Source organism: Zonotrichia leucophrys, chromosome 14, assembly GCF_028769735.1.
Source record: "Zonotrichia leucophrys gambelii isolate GWCS_2022_RI chromosome 14, RI_Zleu_2.0, whole genome shotgun sequence".
NCBI lineage: Eukaryota > Metazoa > Chordata > Aves > Passeriformes > Passerellidae > Zonotrichia > Zonotrichia leucophrys.
In genome coordinates, this window is record NC_088184.1 from 4,132,599 (window position 1) to 4,153,276 (window position 20,678).

General features: G+C 39.5%; 1 protein-coding gene across 25 annotated transcripts in view; it reads left to right on the forward strand.

The window, feature by feature from the left end:
• RBFOX1 (RNA binding fox-1 homolog 1) overlaps positions 1-20,678 on the forward strand; it is a 1,152,005-nt gene that overhangs the window by 764,787 nt on the left and 366,540 nt on the right. The window contains exon 1 of one of the 25 annotated variants that reach the window (XM_064725911.1): positions 11,844-11,918. The exons of the other annotated variants lie outside the window; for them this stretch is intronic. Within the exon in view, the coding sequence (XP_064581981.1) occupies positions 11,868-11,918 (51 nt within the window). The 5' untranslated portion in view covers positions 11,844-11,867. Of the gene's footprint in view, positions 1-11,843; positions 11,919-20,678 lie in introns of those variants that run through there. 25 annotated transcript variants of the gene reach the window in all.

Genomic DNA, 20,678 nt, shown 5'->3' on the forward strand with positions numbered 1-20,678 from the left:
GCATTTCCTGGAAATTTCTTTGAATTCACATCTGTCTAAATTCCTGATGCCCTTCCCTGTTTTACTGGGCAAACCCATCCCAAACATCATAAATCACAGCAATGTTAAGAATTTAGTGTTCTGTTTGGCTCCTTTCTTCTTGTTAAGCTCCTGAAAACACAAATACATTTGCATTAGTGATCCACAAAAATACAGACAGCAGCAGAGAAAGTCACACCAGTTTTGCATTCCTGCTCTGGTTTCAGAGCCCACCTGACCCCCCGTGATTTTTGTGGCTGTGTGAGGAGCTGGGCTCAGCCTCCCCTGGTGCTCGTGGGGAGTTTTATCAAGCTGAGATTTTCTGTGGGAGCAAACCTGCAGGGATCTCTGCAGTGCCCAAGTGCAGCCATCACTTCTTGGGAAGAGAATCAGCTCAGAAAAGCAAAAGATTCTGTTTGAAACTCTGACGTGGCTCCAACAGGCTACACCAGTGTCAGAAACAAAACATTTTAATATCCATATTCCCAGCAGACTGAGTCATTTGGTGACTATGTATATAAAAAAAAATTAGCTGATTCCCTCTTAAAATAAATAATAATATAATAATTTAAAAGCATGTTTTCCTCAAAGAGTCGATTTGTAGTTACAATTTAAAAATTCATTATCCATCATTTAGTTGCAAGATTTGGGATTGCTTTCCAATACCCTTTGAAATATGGTGTGATGTAAAAGAAACCCCCAAATATCTAAGAAACTAAAAATTATTTGCACATTAAGAATAATTATTACCTTATTTTAAGAGTTGTCTTTATTTGATACCTTAGTGCCAACTTTGCTGAAACAAATATTTTCTGTGCTTAGCATGTATCCATCCTTAGCATTAATCCTGTTACAGGATTAAATAGAATGTTAATTTGTTTGCCTTTGCACCTGAAGAACTGTAGTCTTTTTAACAGAAATAAAATAGGGATTTTTTTCCTCTGTATTTACCCAACATATTAAATTGTTATTTATTTATAATTACCAGGTGGGGTTTTTTGGTTGTTTTTTTTTTCACTTCTACATGAATATGAGCTCTCTGCCATAGTGTATCATATCAGAGCAACTTCAAAACCTCTGTGATGTCATAAGCACCTATCTAGGCTAAAATTCTCTAGGCTAAGTTTGTTCAAATCTCGTACCCATAATTAGGCATCTAAATATAATGGCCTGATTCCTGAAAGATGTGAGCACTTTTGGGTACAGTGCTAAGATTTGCTGTGCTCTGCATTTCTAAATCCAGGCCATATATGTAGGCAGCCTAAATATAGATCCATGAACTAATTTAAGACTTAAATAGACTTCAAATGATTTGGCATGTTGCTTAGTTCATGTTTTTCCAGGTGGAGAAAACGAGAGATTGCAGCAGTGACCCTGCTCTGCCTGGCACTGGTGGGAAAGGGCTGCTCCTTGGTTTTCCAAGTGCTTTGAAAGCTCTGTAGTGGCTCAATGTTGTATTATTGTTATATATTTTATATATATGTTATTATTATATTATCCATGTTTAAGGCATAAGATCTGCCTTTTTTATTCCAAATTTCCTAGGAATGCAATGGAATTTAGTTTAGGTGGAGCCCTTTTAGTGGGACTGAATTATAATAATGTGAAATGTCTGCTCTCTTCAAAGCCAGGATGTTTAAGGGAACACATTACATACTTTGAATAAAACTTATTTTATATTTAACAGAGAATTTCCACCTGTTTCTTTTTCTTCCTTGTTGGTGGTATTTTCAGGGCTTCCAGGAAAAAATGGTTCAGGGGTTGTTTTGCTTTTTGAGTTGGAATAAATTGTAAAAAGGCTTCAGTTATAAGTGGCTTTTACCAATGATTTTAGATTCTACAAGATGAAACAAGGTATTTAAAACTGTGGTATCACTGTCACAAAACTGCAGTGTAATTATCACTGCTAATACCTTGTAGTTCTCACCAGTCCTGGCTTTGGCAACCAGATGAGAGAGTGATGAAAAAAAGCAATTATTCTTCATTTAATGAGGGCATTGTGTGTGCAAACCAGTACAGAATGTCCAAACTCTAATTTGAATGTATTCATTAACTTACTTTACTCTTTGTCTAACTTTCAGTTATTTTTCTTATACTTAAATTTGGCATCTTCTGTTAATTGAGGCTTCTTATAATGGTATATAGATGAATGGAAATGGAACTCTAATAGTGAACCAGCATTAACATGGATCTTTCAACTTTCAGGTTGGTTTAGTTTAGTTTGTGTTTGGTGACTTTTTGTTTGGGTTTTTCTGGCTTGCTGTTGGGTTTTTTTGTGTTTTTTTCTTTTTTAATCACATTATTTTTATAGACATTAAAAAGTACAGGCATTGATCTGGGCACATTCTGTAACAGGCAGATAAAAGACACATTTACAAAGAATATTCAGGAGTATATTATTGCACTTTTATGTCTAGTCTGTCTTTTATTAGAAAATGACAGTAACTGCATTCTCCTCTGTAAAGAAAATTTTCAAAAATGGAATAGCAACGTGTGTGACACAGGGTAACAAGAATGGTGTTAAGCAAATATTGTGGTTCTCCGTTTCTCCTAATGCCCCATCACTTCATTCTCCCTCTCAATGTCAAGAGATTTTCCTGCACACTTCTTTACCCTCTGAAAGAAGAGTAAGGTTTAAAATAACAATTAGAACTATCATGGTGTTAGAAAAATATTCACAATCAAGTTGTTAACATATCTGCACATCTCACAAAGTTGCTGTCAGTGGAAGCAAGGAATGGAAGTTCTTGCACTCGTATGAAATCTCTGCAATTACTTGGAAGCTCAGTGTTTTCAGCATTCAGCTCAAGAGTGTGATTTATTTATTTTTTTTTAAGAAAATTCTTTCCAGTGATGAATTTAGTTACCCCCTGTTTTTTTTCATGCGACGTGAGTCATTCATAAACACTTTGTGGTTCAGGCAGAAAGGTGGGAGCACGAGTATCTAAAGAAAAAGGAAAAAAGAAAATGTGTAGCCAGAATGACAAATCCTTAGGCACAGCTATAAAACATAGAGATCAGTAGCACAGAGCCATAAGAATATATTGACTGTGGCTCAAACTCATCAGAAGATTGATCAATCCAGCTGACTTGCATTAATTGTGAAATAGAAGGAACGCCACGATCAATGATAGGCATGAAAGTGCAGCGGTAATGATGCCACATCCAGCTAATCCAATAATGGAGAACCTGATGGATAGCATATTGGAATTCCACTGCTTGGGCCCCTGTCACAATAAAGTATATCCTGCAATTATGGGGAAAAATGGAGCAGGCAGCAGTGGAGGCAGCCTGGTCGGGCAGCGCCGCCGTGTTCTCCTGATTAAACACCACCTTAAGTGGCACTCAAACACTGCAGCCTGGCTGCCTGCAAAAGATAATCCTTAAATTCATCTGAAACCATGTCTTTTAATCAAACCAGCTGTGACTATTAAGATGTGTGCAAGATGTCCAGTTAACTGTGGGCGTTTGAACCCTGATCACTGGTCTCTTGCTCAGCAAGGACCATTGCTGAGCTGGGAGCCGCCAGCCACCTGGGCTGCAAATCAGTTTGGCTTTTGGAAGGCTTCAACACCTGATGGGAACAATAATACTTCTAACAGACCTGTGAAGAATTCAAATGTAGTTAATTTGTGCCAATGTTTGCTAATTTCAGTCTGGTCAGTGTTAGGTGTTGATTGGAGGAAGAATGGACTTTTGTTAATATAAGTACAGACAGACCTGTGGCTACCATTTAGATTCAATGGTCATCTACTTATTATAAAACCAACTGAATCTTTTCCAAAATACAGTATCTGCCACATTAAGGACTAAGTCTTTCAGTTCTTATTAAAATATTAACTTTTCTGCTATTACTTTTATACTGATACTTTGTTTTTATCATGAAATTAATCTCTATGAGCCTGTTTACTGTCATTGGCTTGGCCTTTTAAGGCCCAGCTTTGCATGGAGGGTGTCAGGAGGCTGCAGGTTCCATGCAGGAACCCCTTGGCAGTGTTCAAGGAAGGTGTGTCCTGCTCTCCTGGATCTCCCTGGGGCACTGGGTTCCTCCTGCTGTGCTTGGAAAGTCACTGGAAGCTGCAGAGGAGCCATGACTGGGCTTTTCACCATATCCCTTGTCAGCACTATTTCTCAATTATTGTTTTTGTTTGGGGGGGGATAAATGACAGATCTTGGAGCTGCTCAGCATTCAGGGTGTCCAAGGGTTGTTGTTTGTGGGGTTTGGGCAATCACAGGGGGAAATGGATGGCTGCCTCACCACCAGAGGAGACACCTGAGCCCATCTGTGGATCACTGTGCTTTGCCTTCTGGAAATCACTGACTGCTTTAATTCCAGTTCTGGGTAGGGATTTTTGTGTTTCAGCTGTAGAAATTTGCCGCTTTTCAGATACAAGTGTTTGTGCATAAACCAGACTGAGGTTTTGACACTTCACAGGTCTTGAAACTCTTCAGTAGAACCTGCCTTTATTTCTATGTGCAAACATAGGGGGTTTTTCCACGAACAAAATCACTTTGCTGCTGTTGCTGGCCTTTTTTCCTTTGTTGAGGCAGGGAAGTTTGGGGACAACTATTTAAATAAATAGCAAGCAAGCCAAAATATTCCTGTTGTAGTATGCTGGTAACTGCTGTGAGAGATCAGGAGCTCTGCAGGCCTTGCTGAAGCCTCTTGGACTCTGCAGCACCCGTCTGAGCAGGAATTGTGCTGCACACTCAGCCTAATGCCCTGCTGAAGCAAAGCCAGCAATTCAAGCATCTTCAGCACCTTCCGTTTCCCTTTCAGTTCAGTGTAATTTTCTTAGTGTTGTGGGGAAATGATCAGCCAGTGTTTGTGTGGGGCTTTGCTTCTTTCTCCCTAATGTGGATTATGTCAGGTACAGCTGGGTACCACTGGGAAGGGTTGTGGGGACAGAAGGGACAAAAGAAACAAGACTCCTACCACGGTTACAATGGAATTCAGGGATAAAACTAAGGAAATTATTTATCGTAAGGGTTCTAAGTATTCCAAAGTGTTTGTTTTCAATAGAAAAAAATAATTAAATAGTAGATTAATAACTGATCAATAAGCCTGAAATGGTTTTCAGGCTGCTCAAGTGAGCTGATAACAAAGACTGTATCTTTCTGTTTCTTTGCAAGTAGAAAATAGAAGTCATGTTCTTCAGGGTTTTTTCCTTTAAAAAATATTACAGTATAGCCAAAATAGGAGTTGACCAAGTTGTGAATGTAATACCACGATCCTGGGTGTTCATAGCCTCTCTTTCTGTGAGGAATGTTCTAGTAGATTGTGTATTTTCTAGTTTTGATTGTGTGAAATGTATTTTCTAAACCTAGTTTGGATTGTGTGAAGTGTTAAGAGTTCACTTTAACCTCCCATCATAGGAGTAATAATAAAGAGAAGGCAACTTCAGACTCTGTGATGGTAGCTAATTGCTGTGGAACAAACCCTTGCCTTCCCTGAGACTTTGTTCATTCCTTTTTAGCCACCAGGGAATAATTTTAATACATGAAAACTGTATTCAAGTTATGTTCCAGCAGTAAATGAGATCTACTTACTTCTTTCCAGAACAATTAATTTCAAGCCAGCCTATGTTAAGGAAAGTACTGAGCAGTGTGTTTTATAATTGCTGCAGAGCTGTACATGCAATATTAGAATAGAAATATTGGCTTTCTTTTCAAGTTTTGAATAATCCCAGTAGGCCTGCAAGCTGCTATGAATAATTCTGTAAAGTCTAAGTGAAAGAGTTCAGATATTTTCCCTCCTCTCTCTGAGATTACTGCGGTTATTTGAGGCAAAAAGGCAAAACACCTCAATATTATGCAAGATGAAGACAGTTTGCTAAGACTGAAGTAGTAATGGATAGCCTGAAGGCATTGGTCCAAACAAACTCACTCCAGCAATGGGTTTTTTAATGGTTTTTGGTTTGTTGTTTTTTTCTCTCAAATAAGTTGTTAGATGCCACCAGTCATCCGTGAAGTTAGACATGGTATCTTCATAACAGAGGAGGTTCTGTAAATGCTGAACTTTATTTATTTTTTTCCTTATTTTTTGTTTTTCACAAACAGCTGAAACTTAGTCCATGGCACATAGGACTGGGCAGGTGAAGAACCACGTTTTTCCAGGGAATCTGATTGTTCCATGGATCTGCAGTGCCAAGGTGCTGCTGCCTCTCCTTGCCTTGCTCAGTGTCATTGCCTTTGCCAATTTCTAAGTTGTGCTCTTGAACTAAAAAACTTGTAATGCAAATGGTGACCCTGGAAGGTCTTACAAACTTGCAAGTGTTTGAAAAGGTGTTAATGCTTCTCCCCAGGAAAAGAGAGGGGAATTTTAACCTCCTCCAAAGGATTGTTTCATCTGTAATTAGCAGAAGCAAGATCATACAAATACAGAAATCGGTGAGCTAATTGCAGTAGTCTGGCAATGAGGGGCTCTACTGGGATCAATTAACATGATCTAGATATTAAAGGAAAGCAGAATGTTCCCTCTTTTTTCCCCTCCTATGATTTGCCACATTTGTCTCTTAAATGCAGACTCTTGCAAGGTAAAAAAAGGAGTTGTTTTTCATTTATTTATTTATTTTTAAGTATTTCCAGAGCAATCAAAGTCATCATGGTGATCCTCAGTTCTGCTGACGTCCTGCTTGTTTCTTTTCCAGCTGGGGCCAAGTGCAGGTACAGCTGGGCCCCACTGGGAAGGGATGTTGACTGGTAGTGCAGATTTTTTTTTTTATTTAACAGCAGAATTGCTCTCATGTTGAAACAGGCCCTGATTCTTAAACTCAGTACGTATTTCTGGGGGTTTTGCACTATATATTTGTGTTGTGGGATGCTCTTAGACCTAAACATAGGTGTTGATAATATCTTTTTCCATTGGTGTTGTGCATGATAATACCATTTTAAACATATATGTGGCTACATTTTACTGGCAGTCAAAGGGAAAGAATATCAGCTTTTTGAAACCTGTAAATACCAGAATATCGTGTCAGACTTGTCAGCAATAATGCATTAATGTTTAAAATGTTCTGTGCTCTGTTTTCCATCTCATTGAGGCCATGCACGTGGCATTTCTCAGCTGAGGCTGCTGGAGCAGGGGAGGGAGCTGGCATGAGATGCTGTGGGTTTGGGGCAGCTCTGGGCATGGGCTGAGCAGCTCTGGCTGCTCTGGGATGTGTGAGCTGAGAGTGTTCAGTAGGGGAGGAAAAACCTAATATCGACCACTTGGTGCAAGGCTGAACCTGACTCCAACCCTGGTAGAACACAGTACTTGATATTCCACCTAAAATCACTTTAACTCCCATTGGAAGTGACAGAGTGCCAGCAGTCCAATCAAGAGAATATTTATTGCTTTTAGGAAGATTTTACCTGTGCTATCCTGATCCTGTGTGGGGTTGTTCAGCTTAGTGAGAGCTGAACCACCAAGGGGAATTTCCCACTCTTCATGTGTTCCTCTGCCTCTGAACAACAGAGGAAAAATGAGTTTTGAAACTTGGTTATTGAGCACTACAAGGAGTAAAATGCAGTGTTCTTTTTCATTTTTAGAAAATAATTCCAGACATCAGAGAGGGATTTTATATAAGCTGGTAATGAAGAATAGTTTTTCTCTTGTTCTCTGGGCCCCAGGCATTCCACATTACTGAAGCTGGAACACGACATGTACAACAAGAATGTATGAAATCTTTAAGATTTTTTTTTCTAATACCTAGATAGCTGCTGAACCTATTTTCTTTTCAAAAAGAAATTATTATCGACATAGTTCTTACATAATTAGTTCAGAACTATAAAATAAAATCAAAATTTGCTCATCTTCCTTCCCCATTCTCCCTTTGAGATGCCAAGTTTGTCTTATTTCCCATGAAGATGGATATTTAGATAATGATAGGAAAGCTATTTAAAATGCAGACAAACTCCTCCCTTGCTTTTTTTTTTTTTTTGTGCTGCACTCAATCCATTTTCTATTCTAATCCCTATGGATATGGATATCAATCCTTTCCCACACCCCCATTTCACTTATGCTATTGACTTGCCTTGAGAAAAACATTTCCTCTTTTTATTCTTTCTTAGTAGGCTTGGTTTTGCAACTGGTTTGGTTTGGTTTTGGGTTTTGTGTGTGTTTTCAGTTTGTTTTCTCCTAAAGACAGATGGTGGCAACACTGTTCCTTGTAAAGCAAGGAGAAAACAGCTGGTGAGGTGCAAGGAGAGGCCAGACCAGCACTCCATGGATGTTTCCAGGGCTTCAGAGTCTCCCTTGGCTTTCCAGAGGAGCTGCTACATAAAATAAGCACACAGTTATCTCCCCTCTAACTGGAACAGTAAAAAAAAAAAAGAAATTAAAAAAATCAGAAATCACAAATATATTATATTTATGGCATAGTACAGATGCAATACCTTTACTTCTTTTCTTCCGTATTTAAATCCATACTTGACTTAGAAAAAAATTTGTTGCAGTCTAATAACTATAAAATACTAAAAGGAAATAAAATCAATGTTGGCTCCAGCCTTGGAATGCAAACCACACACACACACTCTCTAAGATATGGTCAAATTGTGCTTACTCAGGAGATTCAGCTCCAGGAATCGAGCAGCACTGAGAACCACTATAAAATATGCAGCAAAGGAAAAAAATCTCTTTAATAGATGCTCACAATTTGTTGTTTTCATGAAATGAAGGGGTTTTTTTAGTCCCTTTAGGTAAAAAGAATTCTCAGGATTGATACCTATCAGGATTGATACAAATCAAACAGGTGTAGGTTGCTTGGTGGTTTTTTTCCTTTCTTTGCAGTGTTATTAATCCCAAATCTCCAGGCTGCTAAATGTACACATATGAATTACAGTGTTTCAGGAATCAAATGAAAGGCTTTAGGATAAAAAACCAAAAAACAACACCACCACAACCAGCAAGACATCTCCATGATGTATTTTAAGTCTGGCTTTATTTAGTAAAGAAATCTGTGCAGTGATTTTAGTGAATTATTGCCCCTTCCTGGCATGGGCAGCAGGCACTGAGCGAGCAGTGTGGCTCTCCTGGCAGCCTGCATCTGTAACCTGTCACACTGCTGCACCCCTGCCAAGGGCACAGCCCACAAGGAGCTTTCCCATTTTTACAACAGGGTTTATCTTCACCAGCAACCGGACAGAGGCTGGTGAAGTGAGAGTGAGAGCTCAGACTGGAGAAAAGGGGAGAAAAAAATAACCAATGTCGTGTAGTGTCATGTTGTAGAATAGATTTTTGTCTTTATTTAGAATGGAAGGATTTTTTCAATCATCCTTTAAAAATGGAGCTTTATTTAAAAGAGCTTTACTGTGTGGATGGTGTAGAGCCACTGAATCTCTGTGACTTAGGGTCTCCAGCTCTCTCACTGTCCAGTGGCAATCAGCTCCTGCAGGTTCTGGGGACCTGAGCCAGGTGCCTGGGTTGTTTGGATGGCTCAGATCCCTCAAAAACCCATCCCAGCAGCAGCTCAGCAGCTGGAGGAGTTCAGAGAAACTCTCAGGGCATTTCTGAGCAGAACATCCCTGCAGAGCTCTCCATTGGTACGTCTCATGAAGGGCTGTCTCCATCACAGGGCTTGGATCCAGCTCTGGGTATGGAAGGATACCTGTTCCAGGTTGCTAAATGTACATATATGGCCTGTTTGGTCACTTAAATAAGGTTTTGCTGTCTCTGGACCTGTGTGAGGCTCTTGCTGACCTGTGCTCAGTTTGTCAGTGCTGCTTGGTGTGAGCAAACAGCAGCTCTTTCCCTCCTTTGTTGGACATTTGCTGTCTCCAGGCTTTCAGGAATATCCCATGGCCTTCCTCAACTTCCAAAACTTCAGAGACCTGTCTGCCATGCAGATGCAAAGCCAAGGCTGTGTTTTCTCTAGAGGTGCTCAGTTCCTTCAAGATTCATTTATTTATGTAAGGGTGGGTATTAAATACCAGAAATGCCATAGTTTAGACTTATTTGTCCATGATCGGTATTACAGTGTAGCTGAGCCCAGGTCATAATTCTTAAGCAAAAGTATCTTTTCACAATGGAAATTAATTGTTATTTTTAATTGTGTGTGCCTGCTTGAGACACATCAGGAATTTTTTATTTTAGTAATGAGACATCCCTGTCTCAGAATATGCACGCTGAGGTGTAAAAGGCCTGAATTCCAGTCTCTAGACACAATTAGAAATGAAAACAATTGCTGTGATACACTGAAAAACCAGACAAGTAACCTCATGCAGAGCAGCATTCCCTACCCTTTTAATTGCTGCTTATCCTGTCTCTGTAAGTGAGGTAATTGATGTTTTACTCTCAGAATTGATCTTGGTGTTGCAGGTAGTTAGCAGGCTAGAATGGCTTCTGCATCATAGCACTAAAAATCGTTTTGTCTCATAAACTAATCCCAGGCTCAAGAATATGGCACAACATGAAGGGTGTCTAGCTTAAAAATAATGAGTTTGTTTGGACCTTGGGTGCACTGGGCCAGGTTGTGATTAATCTGAAAAACCACACAGAGCTGCACAGTGCTGCTCCTGCTCTTTGCAGTTCTCCTGTTCACACTTCTGTCCAAGGGCCACCTACATCAGAGCTTTGAGGAGCTCAAGTGATTTCTGCTGGTACTTGGGAATTCCTGCTTCAGTAAGAGCTGTTTGGGGTGACAGTGAGCTGGCTGAACAGGGGTTTCAGTTTGAGCAGCTTGACCCAACACCTCTCAGGCCATGTGCACACTCCTGCAGGTGTGGGACTCACCTCAGGGCCTTGGCTTCACTTTGCTTCTTCATGTGTGGTAGTACAGCATTTCTGGGAGGAAAAAGGAGCACAGAAAGAAATAATATGCAGATGTGTAAGGGGACATAGTATGGGTAAATGAAGGTAATGTAGAATGTAATCTTATCCCCCAATGAGGTCCAGCTGGACCCTATTACTAAAGATTAGGAGCAGGCCTGATGTTAACAGGCCACACCTGTAGCAAATAAGAACAAGTGGTATAAAAGAGAGGATTGGTGGGCTCTGGAGTCAGATGGCTGCTGCAAGGACCAGGAACAGTCAGTGCTCAGAGGAGCTGCCTACGAGAAACATCGAGGAGGTATGAAACTCTGAGGAAGTGGAACCCTTGCACCATAAAGATAAAAGAACTCTTGATATGTAAGACAACATATAATGATGTTGTGATATATAAGACAACACAGATGAGAATACTTTTTGTAGTATTGCACCTTGACCCCATTGCAAAGTTTAGTGTAGGAAGTTGTAGAAATTGAGGTGTAAAAGCAGCATGGGATTGTTCCAAACACTGGAGATGAATGAAAAGCAGAGTGTAAATTACACCTTGCTTGAGGCTACAGCTGTGGTGTATTGAACACAGGCTGGGCACCAGCTGGGAGTGTCACCTGCATGCAAATGAAGGTGAAATGTTCCCTCTGAATGGTGTGTGCACTTATTATATTGATCATGAGCATTCTGATGCTGGAATGAGTCATTAATGCCACAGTTTGGTTTGTTCCCTCCTGTAATGGAAACACACATCCAAGCAGAAGAGATGCTTCTCTCTCCCCCTCTCCATCTCTATTCTATGTAGAGCTGTAGATAAATGTGACAAAACTTGTAGATGGATTCTTTCTCTGAAAGTCCTTGATGACTTTCAATCTGGGCCAAGGTGTGGCAGAAAAGTGAAGATATGTATAGTTATGTGAAGAAAAGGGGCTATATTTATTGCAAAAGGAGGTGATATTTAGATCTTTCATGTTTATACAGTAAAAGATTTCTCTCTGCCTTCTCAAGGGACAGGATTTCAGGTCACAGTTTACCTCACCTCATCACAGCTCATCACAAAGTTTTCTGGAGCTGTTGGGAGCAGCACTTTGATGCATGAGGATGGCATGCAATGTTCCATTGCAGTTCTTTCAAAAGCTATAGACACTCTACAGTTTTGAAGGTACAATTTCAAGCTTGTTATCCTGGGGGTCATTGAAGAACGTGACATTTCGTTTGCAAAATGAGCCTGGCTGTGCATGCAGGTGCACACACATACACAAGTTTTAAATGTTTCCCTCTCCTTTGCTATTTTTAGGACAGTAAGGCCACTGCTGTGGTCTCATTAAAAGGTGAAAGAAAGTGTTTAACTTTGTCAGCTGCACCTGATTTTTGCCTATGATTGCTCATTTTCTTAACAGAAAAGTAAAGACTACTTTAAATTATAGTTACATGTTCAAGGTAACCTTACCACTTCTGAGTGAGAAGTATACAGTGCCCTAATGGATGCTGTTATATGACAATCTCTAAATGCCTTTCCTTATTAAGTGTCAAGGTTTCTTTTAGGAAAGCTTTAGAAATTCTTGGGAGAAATGTTTCATTGCAGCAAGCTGTAGCAGTGCCACTAAAAATATATTGCTAATTAAAGTTTATTGACAGTCTCTGTAATGCTTTCCTGGAACAAGTCAAAGCACTGAGTAGTTATTGAATGCCAGGCACTGCATCTCCTATAGTTAGTTAAGCTGTTTAGGAGAGGAGATTAAGGTACTCTGCCCTTCCTTCCCTGTGCAGTTATTGGCTGTGGTTATTGTGCAGAATAAAACACTTTCAGCATGCCAATGCTGCAGGCTCCAAGAAACTTTGGCTTTGTAAGGAGCTGTTTCATTGCCCATGGCTACATGGGTAATGGGGAGGTCAGCTAAACACTGCCAGGGTATGAAAGGTCCATCTCCCCAGGAAGGAAAAGAATTTGGGCCATTCAGAAAGCAATTCCTTCAAGGTGCAGTTCTTGGGTTGAGCAAGAGTGTGCAGAGTCATGGCTGTGTTTGAGGGTCCCCAGGACGAGGGAAGAGATGAGAACCTTGACTCCATGTTTATGATATATATTAAATTAAAAGAAAATTATATAGTAAATCTATGCTAAAGAAAAGAGAAAGGAGACATCAGAAGGCTAGAAAGGAATGAATAACAAAAACCCTGTGACTGACCAGAGTCTGACACAGCTGGATTGGGATTGGTCATCAAGTAAAAACAATCCACAATGGGACCTATCAAAGATGCACCTGTTGGTAAGAAACCTCCAAACCACATCCCAATCAATCAGATAATTATTGTTTACATTTCATTTCTGAGGCTTCTCAGGAGAAAAATCCTGGCAAAGGAGTTTTTCAGGAAATACGTCAGTGACACAGAGTCTCTTGAGCTCAGTGTGTGGCTATCAGTGAAGGTGTAAATCCCAGCTGTGCAGTTCTTTTGTGGGACAGTGTGAGGGACAGCCTTGTTCATGTGTGCACACCCTGGCCAGCAGTGCTGGATAGGAGCAATGGCATGTGTGGCTGCTCACACTGCATGGACTGTGCTGGTGCCTTGGAGTGGCCACCTGCAACAGAGGCTAGACAAGATTAAGAGAATAAAAGTGGGTATTTATTGAAGGCCTTCAATAGATACACTTTGGGCAGTCAGGAGCCTCCCAGAGGCTGCACCCAGGATGGATGATGGGCACGAGTTTTTCACACAGTTATAAGTTTGGTCCATTGACACATCAGGGGTTAATCCTCCAATTACAGCTTCAGCTAATGAAGTCATTTACCCCCAGTTCACTCCCCCCAACTCATTTTTGTTTATACTTCAGGGCCTGAGGCTGTGGTGTGTCCTTGGATGCAGCAATCCCAGAGGGATTGCTTTGTCTGACCAAAATGTGAAGACAGCTAACTACACTTTATATGGAGCTCAGTGTAATGCACTAATGCAGTATAGGATTTGAAAAATATCAAAGCCAAAATCTTAAGGCATCAGTGTTTTGCTTGTATTGCTTATTTAGAATCATAGAATACATTGGGTTTAGGGGAACTTTAAAGGTCATCTAGTCCAAAATGGCATCTGTGATTTCTTACTGGTATCATGAACCTGGAAACCTCTTGCAAGTTTTTACATAATGATCCTTGGGTGCAAGCAATAGAAGCATTTGCACTGCCTTGCCACATCTCTGGAATGCTCTGAGACACAGAGAATCTATGAGCAATTTTGCAAATGCAAGGAACAGGATTTATTCTTCAGATGACTGCCAGAAGAGTTTTACTCTTCTTTAAATCACTAAGTCTAAGCTACTCATTGCAGCAGAGTTCCTCTTCAATTCTGTTGCTGTAAGCTAGGGCAGAGTGCTGCCTCTGGGAAGGAAGATTTACAGTACAAATCAGAACCAAACCAGGGTTTTTTACATGGCCTACGAGTGAGCATCAACAGCTTTCCAAAGAGATTGGTTTGTGGCTCTGAGCGCCAAACATTCTGCCTGCTTGTACAACCTACAGTTCCACTGAGGAACATTACCTGAGTTGTAAAAACTGTGTAAAAATCTCCTTATGGCAGGCTTGGTCCTAGAGCTCATTAAATTCCTGCCTCCTCTTTCTGCTGATTCAAGCTTCTTGCATGCACAGAAATGGCCAGAGGAGCTGTGAGATGGAGAGGGGGTGAGCCCTGATGCAGAGCCAGGTGCTGTGAGGGTAAGAACAGCCCCAGTGCTGGGGCACAGACAGGTTTTACCCTCTGGGACTAATTGATTTGAAACCCAAGAAAACACACTCCTGATTTTGGGTGTATTTACTTAGTATCACACACAGAATGTGAAGTTCTCTCTCTAAACTTCACAAAAACATAATTCCTACACATCCTTGCTGTGCTCCAGGGAAAGAATCTCACCTGCAGAGTCCACAACTTGATAAATTAGTGCAGCAAAGGCAACCTCTGCTTCTGTCAAAAGATTCATAGCAAAAAAAAACCCTGATAAGTGTGGCAAAGAGCACAACACTTGTGTTTTGATTTCTGTGCAAGCACAGAACCTGGCACTGCATTGCCAGTACAAAACAGAAAGGTATCTAATTGTCATTAATGCCTTAAATTACCCCTATTGTCCTACTGAAAATGTGTGTGGGTACTAATGACCAACTTTCATCTTACATTCACATCCTTGAAATTCTCTCCCAAGAGCTAAAGATAAGCAGCACACATGTGTTCCATAAGTAATGAAGTTATCCACAAAAATGTCAACTTTTAGGTAGAGTGATAGATGAGAACAGACAGTAATTTTAATGCACTTCATGGTCTTCACCTCTTTTTTTGCATTCAAATTTTACTGACAAGAACATGTATATAAAGTATATATCTGTGTCTATAAGGTAACAAAACCCATACCAAAAACAAAAGAAAAAAATCAATAGCTTGATTAACCAACTAAATTACACCATAATAGGATGCTATTAATTATCTATCAGTTTAAAAACAATCCTAGAATAGAAATAGTTGTTAATATTAAACATTCTAAAGTTTTCCTTTTTTTATCTTCAGATGAATAAAGTAAGTTTTGCAGATCAATTTGCTGATAGTTGATCTATGAGGTTAATACTGCAGAATGACCATTTAGTAGGATTTGGATCACTTCATATAAAAATTGATAATTTATTGTAATGATATATATGATAATATAATATATGATAATATATAATATATATTATATAATATATAATATATGATATATATGATAATATAATGATACTATAATATAGTATATAATTTAGATAATATAATTATAACATATTTTACGTATATAAACACACACATACACACACAGTCTATCATTTTATGACACTGAAGATTAATGTTTTAATTGGAAAAAGAGCAGCTCTGAGGAAGGGCACAAATGAAAGCCTGGATATCTGTCAGTTCATTGGCTTCTTGCTGACCTGGCAATATCTGCTTTCTCAGACCAGTTCCTTCTGTAATGACCTCTCCAGCCAATAATGTGGATCTGCCAGATAAAAGCTGTGTTTTGGGTTTTTTGTAATTTGTCAGGCATGGGTGACTGTGAGAACTTGGCTTAGTTTTATCAGCACACGGGCACAGTGAGGAGGTTTGCAGATGTTTGCTGATAGCACCAGGCCGTGTCTGTAGGAGCAATTTGTAACAAAGCTGGCTTTGTAATTGTCTGGAAATCCATGCCTGTCTCCAGTGATATCCTCATTGTCAGGCTGCTGTTCTCTCCTCTGCCTTGAAGGGTTTTTCTGAGTTGTTACCTGCAGCTGGAATAACTGCCACCTTAATAGGCTGGTAGTAATTATCTAGAAAAAAAATCTATGTAAAGTGGTGGTTTTTTACTTAAACCCTGTTTTAATTTTACCGTACATTCTTGGCCTATAGTTTTTAGTTGTCATCTCTGTCTATGATCTTTACTTCAGAAAACCTCTTATGCAGCACATCAGATTTATTGCCTTGTTTGGGTAATACAGACCCTCAGAATTCAGCAGTACCTATACTCAGATACTAATTAGTAGCGCCAATTTCTTTATTCTGTATTTACACTAGCTTCAGAGTTTATCACTTAATTGGTATTCATACCATTATCTGCATTTATTTTTTCTGCAGAGTCTTTAAGGAAAGTAACTTAAAACCCTTTTCCCCAAAGGTGCAAGATTTTACAAGAGTAAATTCTTGTGAGAACGATATGCTTATGAAACAGGAATTGTTTGTGCTGCAGTGAGTAGGGTAATACCTGTAATATGCCAGGCTTGGTTTGGGCCTGTTTGCATTGCAAAATAACAGACTTTAATTCTATACTGCTTGCTGCTTTAACATCACAGTATTTTTAATTATGTTTTCATAGTGTCCATTTATTCTTTGTACTGCATTGCCTTCAGATTATTCTGTGTAATATTTTCTGTGCTATGCAGGGAAATTAAATGTGCTGTGGCCAGTCCTTTATGTGTAAAAGGAGTTTATATCTGAATGCTGACCACAGATCAAGTTTCTCATGGGATTGCTCCATGCAGAGCATACATCCAGAATTTCATCTTGAGGCTTTCCCACACAAGTGTTTCTCTGGACTGGTAATTGTAAAAGATATTTTCTTCAAGATAATTTTCTGAATTTATATAAAAGTCCTGTGTAAGGTAGTTTCCAGAGCCTTAATATCCAAGGGCTGGTCATCCACAGATCCAAATTAAACCCAGCACTGTCCTGGTCTGCACCAAACCTTCCACAAGGTCATGGCAAAGACCCACAGCTCCCAAACTGTGTTTGAAAGCAGGGAATGAACTGTGTGACAGGATGTGAGCACAGGGAAAGCTGCAGTGCTGGCTGCTCTTGTGCCACCCTGCAGGGATTCTGCTCACAGGGATGTTGGAAAAGGAACTTCCAGGCTATTCTGCAGCACCTCAAATTTCCTTGAATACTTTCAGGGAGCCAGAGGCAAATTTGGTCACATCTCTGTCTCTGTGATCTGCACCATGCTTTGGGCATACAGCTCAGGCTGTTAAAATACAAAGAAACCAAAAATTAAAGCAAAAAAAAAACCACACAAAGAAAAACCCAAAACTCCCAATTTTAGGTAACTGTGATGTTCAAGCAATATAAAAAATCTTGATGAAGAAACATATTTTATCCTGCAGCTAAGAAAAGGTGAAAATTGGACTTTAAGGCTTCTCAGTTGGTTAAAAGGAGCCATTTTGCAAAAGGAAATAATTGCCTACAAACTGTTTTAATGTAAAAATCTTTACAAGTGTTTCTCTTTTATTTTTGGAGAATTTCTACTTTTCCTTGTCTCAGTAAAATGTTCCTGTTTGGAATATGTTGCTGATTTGAGGGCAAAAAGAAAAGGAGAGAGAGAAAAGCCTATAAAACTATAGATTATTTTTTATGGATGATGAGATGGTCCCCATTTGCATTTACAGCTTTACAAGGATTGTAGCACTAGGCTCTTTTTCTTTTTTTTGATGGAAATGCTTAATCTGAGCTCAATGGGCCATAATAATTGCCTGTTTCTTCCAGTAGAAATAAACCCACTTGTATGTGACACTTGAAACCTTAACTCTGCTTAGTATTACCCACGGAATGGGAGACAGTTCTTCACCCAAATATATTTATGACAGCAGCACCAGTCGATATACAATACCCAGCCAAGGGCACTGGAGAATAAATCAGTCCCTCCAGCCTCTGCTGGAGCACAGTAACTGATGGTGGTAATAAAACCCCAGGAAATTAAAATTCTGTGCATGCAAAAGCACATACCTAGCCAAGAGAAACCCGAAGCTCTCTGTTCTGGTGAGGATTTGCATATGCATAGACATACACATTCTGTACCCCTTTGTGTTAGAAACACAATGGAACAGAAAGTCTGTGGGTGGTCAGCACGTTGTCACCTCGTTGGGCTGTCCTCAACATTTGGAGGCATTCAGGAGATGTGTCCGTGAAAATTTAGGCACCTTGTAGTGGAAAATGGTAATCCCAGTTACTCCTTGAGGAAGAAATACTGATGTTATGTTTGAAAGCTTCTAGATGTTGCCCTAAGTGACTACCAAAGGCTCTGAAATCCCCATTTCCAGTTCATTTCATCCTGTATATTTATGCAATTACTGGTATTTTTAATGAGTCCTCTGTGTTCGAGCTCCTTGGGCTCTACTTTGCGGCTTTGTGAGCTCTTGGGATGGAAGTTGTTTCTTCACTTGTGTTTTGGGGTTTCACATGTAGTACTGAGAGGCAGTTTTAGATTAATACACAATATTATTTATACATTTATATACACACCCGTGCTTTTCCCACGTATTAAATAACTTGGAGTATTATTTCTCTTGAATACTGTGGGGCAATGAGATAATGAACACTAATAAGTAATAAAAAGAGGCTGTTTCCAAATGGAATACAGCAGTGCATGGTGTGTCCTTGTGTAGCACAGCCTTTTTGTGTAACATGGCAAGGAACAAACCCAAGCATTTAATTTTTTGACTTTTCCAGTCAGATGAGTGTCTAATGAGAGAAAGCACTGGCAGATGGATTTCGCAGATAGTTTGAAATGGTGTGGACTGTCTCACAGTGCCTGGTGAAACACAACTGCGAGAGGACAATCTGTGGTTTGATTTCAGCTGGTTAATCTGTGTATGAGTGAGGAGAGATGATTTCTCAATCAGAGGGTGAGCAGTCTCCAGCTGGGTGGTGGCTCCTGGTAAAGGCTCTGTGACTCTGCTCTTGCTCACCTGAATCTCAAGCTCCAGTTCCTGTGTAGGTACTGACTGTAATAATAAAAACAAGTATATTCTTCAAATTCTAGTAATCATACCTGAACTGTCCTTTTTGAGGTGTAGACAGAAAGGCAGCAATATCAGGGGGCCTTTGATTAACCAGGGTTTAGTTATGGTAAAATATCTAGAAGACAAAGGACGTTAGATGTTCACCTATTGTTTTTTCAGGCAGTGGACTGTGCTGTTTCAAATAACCTCAGTCCTGAAAACATTTTGAATTTGAAAATGTAAAACCAATACTTGGCAATGTTGAACGGCTACAGAAATGTTCTTTAACATTTAAGCAGATACTTGCTGTAAATAACCTTATTACCCTCCTATTGTTCCCTTTCCCCAATCACCCAAGCCTTTCTTTAAAATGACACTTCACAAATTTGACAGCAAAAAACCCTTCCCACGTGGACTGTTGGTATTCCTGAACACCTGCAGCAATGCTGTTGTTCTCTCAATCTGTCCATTCATGGGTTCCATTTTCCTCATGGCCAGGACCTGCGTGTCTGTACGAAGAGTGGATAAATGATAAATATATTTAACAGGTATTCAGTCTCCCACCTGTTTCTCTTACTTAATGAAACCAAAACAGATTTCCCAATTCTAGTCCTGAACTCACTGGGGATTGACACCAGCAGGTTGCACAGTATTTCCAAAGGGTCTGTTTTGGTCTAAAATGATGGAGCCTGACAGCACAAGTGTCTTTAAAACTGCTATAAATTTTAGTCCTATAAAGGAGCCTGTAGTTTTTCAAAATTTTTCTTTGATAAAATCTTTTAAAGTGAACGAATCTTTTAGGCATTCTTCCACTAAACTCATAATATGTGAGAGCTTGACACATTGACACTCAATATACTGACCAGTCTTATGCTAAAATAAAGAAACAGTTAATTGCATATGGTTGAATCCAAAGCCCTAACAAAGTAAATTTAGGATTGAGAAGCAATGTATTTAAAATTGCAGGATGTGCACAAGGTTTGCTTCTAGGCTCTCTTGATCATTAATTAAATATGTTATGGCTTTCAGTTTTTCTCATTTATCTGTACAGGTTTACATATTGTAAATGCATTATTTATGTTTTCCCTTAAGTGCTCAGTACTGCCAGGATGTTTCTCTTAAACTGGCACAGATAACAAAAAAGACAAAATGAGAGAGCAAATTTGGCACTGGTGAAATACTCAGAGAGCTGCTCGTGTTCAAATGAGCCTTTCCCAGATGTATTTTAATAAACTTGATCTGACAAATAGAGGGCCAGACAGGCAGATGGCATCTGTGTTTAAACTATGAAAATTTTTTTTGTTGGTTTCATTAAGGTAAATTTTGTTTGTTTGTTTTTTTCCCCTTTAATCTCATCCTAATAATGCCTTATCACTAATCCTTGATGCTTTTTTTTTCTGGAAAGTTCCTAAGATGAAGGGTGATGAGGGAGCTGTCTGGGTGGATGTTCACTTTGAGGGAAGCCAGCTCTGAAATGGATTTTTGTGTTGTAGATAAAACACAGTTTGGAAACAACCATTTGCTCAACTTTGAACCAAAGGAATTGGTGTGTCCCATACCCCGGTTGTTTTTTACCTTGCAGAGTAAAGTGAGCATCATGCAGGTGGTTGAATCAAATAATAATTTAATATAGTGTTCTCACTCATCCATATGAAAGCTGTTGGTTTAAAGTG